General features: G+C 39.0%; 1 protein-coding gene across 1 annotated transcript; it reads right to left on the bottom strand.

The window, feature by feature from the left end:
• Positions 1–330: 330 nt before the first annotated feature.
• LOC134406102 (olfactory receptor 2F1-like) lies at positions 331–1,272 on the bottom strand. The gene has a single exon (XM_063137363.1). The coding sequence runs from the start codon at positions 1,270–1,272 to the stop codon at positions 331–333; it is 942 nt and encodes a 313-aa protein (XP_062993433.1).
• Between the last annotated feature and the right edge of the window lie 6,631 nt (positions 1,273–7,903).

The following is a 7,903-nucleotide window of genomic DNA, read 5'->3' as shown; positions in this document are numbered from 1 at the left end:
TGCAAATATTTTATGTACATATGGTAGCCTTTGTCCACTCCACCAACGTCCACCCCAACTCTTGTCACATTTTAAACCAAATTCTGTGGCTTGCCAGTGTGACCCTTAATTCTCCCTCCACACTTGCAACCACCCCCCCAAAATCAGGCAAGCTGAATGCAGAGTAGGCCATATGCATAAAGGTTGGCGTGGAGCAGATGAGGATAATGAGGGTGGATCTAACATGTACACTCCTGTGTTTCATTGCCACCTTTAGCCTTCATGTGTTCAGGTGAACACCTGATCTGGACTTGTATCCCCCAAATCTGGTGTACACATATACAGACAACTCTAACTTTCCACAGGGATACATTTCCTTACTACTTTAGAGAGGGCTCCTTTCACTTCCTTGTTCCTCAAGCTGTATATGATAGGGTTGAGCATGGGCGTAACCACTGCATAGAAGAAAGCAAGCATCTTGTTCTGGTTGGACGAAGTGGGAGCTTTGGGGCTCAAATAAGCAAAGGCTGCTGTGCCATAGCAGAGGGTGACCACAGTCAGGTGAGAGGTACATGTGGAGAAGGCTCTGTGCCGACCTTCTGAAGAGCGGATGTGCAGGATGGCACGGATTATATACACATAGGAAAGCATTACCACAATACAGGGGATCAGGAGAAGAAGGACCCCTGCTACCATAAGCGAGATCTCATTGACAAATGTCTCAGAGCAAGATAATTTGATAACAGCCAGGACTTCACAAGCAAAGTGGTTGATAGTGTTGAAAGTGCAGAAGCGAAGGCGCATAGTGAAACCAGTCTGCACCATAGCATTGAAGAGGCCACCCATCCAGGACGTCAGTGCCAACTGGATACACACCATCTTGTTCATCATGGTCTTATAATGCAAGGGATGACAGACAGCTACATATCTGTCATAAGCCATGGCGGCCAACAGAATAAACTCAATGCTGCCCAACGACAAAGAGATGAAAAGCTGAGCCATACATCTGTTGAAGGAGATGGTTTTGTGACTGGTCAAGAAATGGATCAGCAACTGAGGGACCACACTAGTTGTGTAACAGATGTCCAGTAAAGAGAGATTGCTCAGGAAGAAGTACATAGGTGTGCTGAGTCGCGGGTCAATGCGGATGGCAATGATGATGAGTGTGTTACCTGTCAAGGTGATGAGATACATGGAGAGGACAATTACAAACAGGCATAGGTTGGTTCTTGGCTCAATGGAGAATCCCACAAACAAGAACTCTTCAGCAATTGTCCTATTGTATTGTCCCATCATGCAGACAGCATCGGAGTGGAACGAGTGAAAACAGATTGAAGTGTGAAGTGTGACTTACATCTTCTGGCTTGAGGTGAAACACAATGTCCCTTTCTTCCTCATTGAGAAACTATGGATGAATAGAGACATGACATTTTAGGAGCAATACAAAGAGGTTGAAAGCATCCTCATTATTTTTAGTGAAAGTGTACATTTTCTGCCCCACAGTAATCCCTGAAAAATTAGATGGCAGCATGATTCAGTTTCAACACCGGGGGAAAAGTGACAGTGAAGGGTGCCTGCTGGCTTCCATGTGTGACATCATCCAAAAAGGCAGAATGGGCATTCGATGCAGGAGTACTTGAATATGTGGCTAACTTTGCTTGAATTGTTGCAAGCAGGAGCCAGGTGGAGACAGCCCATGCTGAGGATGACCCCTAGCCTGATTCAGTTCCTGCCCTAACCCCTCTCCCATTGTCTGTTAGCTTGGCTTCCTTGAGGAAGATAGCTGAAGATGGTGGAAATCTCCAGTGAAAGCTGGAGAGTCCCAGCAGACTACCCTTCAGGCAGGAAAGGTGCTCACTATTTCAAGTCCCACCAGAAAATCATGGAGCTTGCAGTCCAAGAGATCCCACAGTTGGTATTAAGATTCAACAGGCCTTTTAAACTGAGAATGGTTCACACATGCAATTTCGTTATGTGATGATTGTAAGATCAAGTTACAACCTGCATATGTTAATCAGCTATCACTGATTATATATATATATATATATATATATATATATATTCACCTCAAAACACAATGCTTTCGAAGTAGTTTGTGCTTCATTTCACCTTAAAACACAATGCTTGCTAACTGGGTCAAGTTCACACATTCATCTGCCAGTTGCTGTGAGTCATAATTAAGTGATGCATTTATTCATGGAATGATATTCAGTCATCCTAAATCAATAAATGCTTATATTTAAGTTGAAAGTCCTCCCCACATGATTACCTGAATACCTTAACACACTGTAGCTCTGTTGAGGTGCTAGCCTGAAGGCATGCAGTTAATCATGGATTGGAACTTGCAGTCCAATCCATGATTATCTGGTGGGCAAAGAGACTCTGAACATGTTTTGTGGACAGATGGGCAATGTGCCAGGACCCTCCAATCATGATTGGAGTCATCCATCTTCGACTCGCACATTCCCCTCCTCCCTTGAGGTGGGGTAACAGCAGGAAGATCGCAGGCATTGCACCCTCCAAGCAATAAGGATAAAACTCAAAATGTGCCCGTCTTTAATATTAACATATATACACACATAATCCTTGTTTATTTAGGGCAATAGAAAGGCAAAGGGTAGATTAGCAATCAGAACCAGATTTCAATGTGTGAAACTGAGATGGTGGAAGCTTTCTCTACACCAGACCCCTGAAAATGTTACACATAAGAATGACAGAATGGGGTGAACTGTGGTATGGAGATGCGAGGGGATCCCTGTGAATTGGAAACAACCAGCTGCTGTGAGTCAAGCCCTTCCATTCACAGAAGGCAGAATCTGGACCCAGCCCTTGGCCTGCTTTTCAGGGCAGAAGAGGTGATGAAGGTATGTAATATAAAGAAGGGCTTAGCTAGACCTAAGGTTTATCCTGGGGTCTTCCCAGGGTCATCCCCGCCTGCTCCCAGGATATCCTGTGTGACATTTACATGACCAGGGATGACCCCAGGATGATCCTGGGATAAACCTTAGTTCTAGCTAAGGCCAAAGACTAAACTCCTCTCAGTGTTTCATTAGCTTCATTTGTAGAAAGAAATAATGAATGGGGTTGTGGTGAAATAGTAAACTGAGCTAGAATAAGGATAAAAGGCCAGAAATATCAAAGGAACACATCCAGGATAATGCAAATTATTTCATTCACATACATCTCCCATGAATTAAATACGAGCATATAGCCCTTTTCCTCTGGAAAAGCCACTTTCAGAGAGGTCAAAAGCTTTATTGTTGATAGAAATTATTCTAGGAATGTGACTGAAGAGAAATAGAGAAATACTGTGTGTGTGTGTGCGTGTGTGCGAGAGAGAGAGAGAGAGAGAGAGAGAGAATCATCAGACGGGAGGGAGGGGATTGTATTTCCCTACTATCAGTTTGCCTCCTGCTTCTGTCCTACAATAGGGATGAACAGCTTCCTCTTTCTTCACACAAGGAAGAAAGAGGAAGAAAGCAATGACCATGTGGCCCATTCAGTGGCCATTCATATGGCACAACCTCTCCTGCACATGACAGGAAATAGCACCAGTTAGCATTACAGAAAGAAGAATTGGATTTTGGGGTGGTATTTTGAAGTGAGAAAAAAAGACAGAAGGAATGGGAGACACTCAGGAGGATTGTAGCAGCATCAAAATGCCCCATGAAGATCCGTGAGTGGCCAGCCACAAGCGTACCATAAAGCACTTGTCTGATGACATCCAGAGACTACAGTATCACATGCAATAGATGTTCATGTGCAATTATTACTCTGTGAAATTCTTTATGAACACTCAAAAATGAACTTGACATTTTAATTTAATGTACAGCTAGGAATGCTATTTGCAAAATTTCACTAAGGCCATAGCTAGACCTAATGTTTATCCCGGGGTCGTCCCGGAGTCATCCCTGCCTGCTCCCGGGATATCCTGTGTGTCATTTACATGAACAGGGATGACCCCGGGATAAACCTTAGGTCTAGCTAAGGCTTGAGTCACCAATTGTACCATGTTAGGAGTGGGGTTAGTGATGGATCCACCATATCCAAAGCTCTGCTGAACTCATACCAGCAGGATGAAAGAGAGGGAGGAGTGGCACTCATCGTCCCCCTTTCCCAGACTGGTTTTCCTCCTCCTCCTCCTCCTCTCTCACATTTATTGCACTGGAAGGGATTTTATCTACACCACCACCAGGGGTGTTGTATATTTTCTGCCAGTTTGGGCATGTGCTGGGAGAACAGGAAGGCGCTGGATCCAATGGCTACTTGTGTTTGAAAACTGAGGCAGATTGCAAACGCTGATGCACTTTATTCTTTATTGAGGGGAGTGACATTTATACATACCTCAAATTTGGGAATAACCAGGTCAGCCCCCCCTTTTTAAAAAAACCTGCTCTGAAGTACATAAAAGCCTAGCTATATGGCCACTGAAGAGGACAAGCCGTCAAAACACATTTGGCCTATGCTTTTTGTGATGATTTTTATATTGTATGTTATATTATGCTTTTATACTGTTGTTTTATACTTTGAATGGTTTTAATTTTTGTGAACCGCCCAGAGAGCTCCGGCTATTGGGCAGTATAGAAATGTAATAAATAAATAAATAAATAAAATAAAATGATTGAGCATGATTTTTTATTGTGTTATTGGCTTTGAAAGTGTATAATAAGTGCTCTCGGAAACTTATATTAAGTGTTAATTTTGATAATTACACTTTGTATTAAATTTTATACATTTTTGTATTACCTATTTCCTGAACTTCTTTGCTATCTACATTTTGGTTTTGATTAAGGCTAGCACCTTCTTCTTTTTTGCGTTACAACCTTCTACGAACCCTGGATTCCAGCCTGGAATGTAAAGAAGATAAGTAGGCTTACATTGGTTTTAAACACTACCCAGGCAATAAAACAACCAGATTACCCCCCCCCCAACACATACACACATACAATTTAAATTGTTTCAAAGGGCTAGTAACCGTAAGTGGTTAATGTTGGCTGGATTGTGGCCAAAATTTGCAAGGGTTAGAAGATCCCAACAGGAAGATAGTATATGTGAAAGAGCTCTTGTTCACTGTGCAGAAGTGAAATTACCAAAAATCTTCATTTCATTTTTTCTTTTAATTTATTGTTGAGACTGTGTGCAATCTCTCTCTCTCTCTCTCTCTCCCTCTCCCTCCCTCCCACATCTGTAATGTATTTATTTTGGGTATTTTTAAATTGCCCTTAAACAATATTGCTAGTGTGCTTTACAACAACAAAATAAACAATTAAAATAAAAGTGCAATGTAGAAAAGCAGAATACAATTTAAATGCCACAAAATAATAAAAGCAACATAAAATAGTCAGTAAAGTATACCTATATCTATATTTTATATCTCCCAACTGTTTGGGTGTACCATAAACATAATGAATGTTTGAGGAACTGATCCCATTGGGCATATTCACAATCTTAAACAGCAGTACTTTATTCTAGGAGCAAACACAGAAGTAAAGTCCTTAACTTATTTACTTTTTCACCTTCCAGCTTAGATCACTTTCCTCTTAGTTAACAAAGCAAACTGTTCAGAAGCAAAGCATTTTTAGGGATTCTTAAAGATTTCATTCACTTTTTTTATCTTTTTTCTTTTATAATAAGAGACACTGTTTATTTCCCAGCATGAACAAATCAAAGTAAGCAATAAATTACCTTTTATTGTACTTAGAAACTGTGAAAGTAAATATAATGATGAGTTTGATAATGGACCAGTTAAAATAATTTTGCTCAAAAATATATTCTTCAACATATGCACTGTTGACTCTATTATGCTGTTATGATTTTCCCCACCTGTATAGATACAAATACTTTAAACTTCCTTTTTTTGTTTTGTTTCCTCTTTGCCAATTCTGAACAACTATAAGCTTGATATTCAGATGCATAGGTGGAATTTTTACATAGCATTTCTGCATCTTGGCATTTATATATCTAAATCAATTGTTTCATCCTTCGAGTGGAACATAGAAAATGTTTAAATGTTTGTGGCAATAGTACTCAACAATAACAGGGACTATAGAATGAGGAATACAATCTTCCTTTAAAAATTAAATACAGAGTTTAGAAAGTAATGTATGTTTATGTTGGTGTTTACCTATGCAAGCACAGCCATTATTCAAAAATTAGACTCCTATATCTCAATTAGGAATGGCCAAATTCACTCCTACCCATGCCACATGCTGCTCGCCCTCGCCTGGAGCCTCCACTGTATGCAACAGTGTATGATTTGATTTGCACTTCACAAACTAATAGATGGTTCATAGTGCAGTTTTTCTTTGTTTTTCACAAGTAACTAAATTTTGCAATATAGTCCTGTGTTCCAAAATGTACCAAAATACATATAAAATCCATATTTTAGGATACAATACATACAGAAATGCATATTTCAGGATAAAACACATACACAAATGCATATTTTGTAAAAATGTGCATTTGTATATAAATGAGTGTTCCTTTAATTTAATTCACAGCTTGATGCAGAAATGATATAGAACACACATACATACGAACCTATGCAAAAATGACACAACCAGAAAAAGGCAGATCTAGCCACCCCTAAATAATTTATTGCTGAAATTCCTGCTATGATACACTGCACTGATAGTATAGATGCCTACAAACCTGGAACTAGAAAGAGAACAGCCACTATTCCTTAATAGTTAGAAGAACCAAGTTTTGTGAGGTGGACCTCATCTCTACCTCAAAGCTTACCTTCAATGGTGTGTAGTTTTCCTGCAAGAGGAAGGAATGTTTCATCATGGAAGACATTTAAGAATGCTTGCATTCCCAAGAACAGATGTATAATTTAGATAGGTAATTAAATTCAAATGGAAATTATATTGGGCAGCTCCTAATCCCCATTGGGCAATTAACCATGAATTAACTTGGGTTTAAGTTAACATAAAGCAGAATTGGATTTGGGGTTTTGCCAAATCTTCAGTTTTGCCAGGTCTTTTATCTTAATTAGCCCTATTCAACTGTTCCTAAATTGATTAGACTAAACCTGTGAAGACAGGAAGTGCACTAGCCCTGCTCCTCTCTGTAATCAGTTTCATCACTCTCTACATGTGGAGGGTGACTTTCTTAAGGGGACAGCCTCCTGAATCTGTAGAAGCTGTCTGTGTGATCCAAAATCCTGAAAAAGCAGTAAATCACAAAACATAACACTTCAAAATATTCAGAAATCAGAGATAAATCGTATGAGGAAGAAGAGATTTATCTATATACTTTTTATACTTAGAATCACATACAGTGCTTTGCATAAGTATTCACCCACCTTTGAATTGTCTACATTCTTTTGTTTTACAATGCAGAATTAAAATGGAGTGAATTGGCATATTTACCGTTTGATTTGCATAACACGCTTAACACATTGACGATGCAGTTTTTTATTTTATTTTTATTGTGGCCCAAAATTTAAGTAAACAAAAACCAATGGGCATTTGGTTTTTTGATGAGGCATTTTATTATGAGAAATATTAGACAATACAGTCCTTACATTTACTGTTTATAAATTTGCATCTTAAAAATGTGTATTAAAAGTTGCTACATTGATCTAGAATTTGTTTCTTTAGTTCCACTATGTACTTCAAAATGACTAGAAAAGTAATTTCCAACAAGATGTGGTGGGAAATAAGTCATTTCCCAACATTCTTTTCTTAGATCTGTTCTCACAAGATTGGAGGGTGGCAATTGATATAGAAACAACTTACAGCAAAATTCTATGTTTGTTTTTTCAGACAAAAGTCCCATTTAGATAATGGAATTTACTCTTATGTAAGTGTATTTAGGATTGCATTCTTAGTATCAAGAATTATTTGAATAAGGGTTGCATATAAATAAATAGTAATTCCTTCTGTCATAGAAGGCAAGATTCAATGTAAACTAATTTACT

The sequence above is a fragment of the Elgaria multicarinata genome, chromosome 11 (genome assembly GCF_023053635.1).
Source record: "Elgaria multicarinata webbii isolate HBS135686 ecotype San Diego chromosome 11, rElgMul1.1.pri, whole genome shotgun sequence".
In the NCBI taxonomy this organism is placed as follows: Eukaryota; Metazoa; Chordata; class Lepidosauria; order Squamata; family Anguidae; genus Elgaria; species Elgaria multicarinata.
Note: the sequence above shows the minus strand (reverse complement) of the source record. Positions and strands in the feature narration are given on the sequence as shown.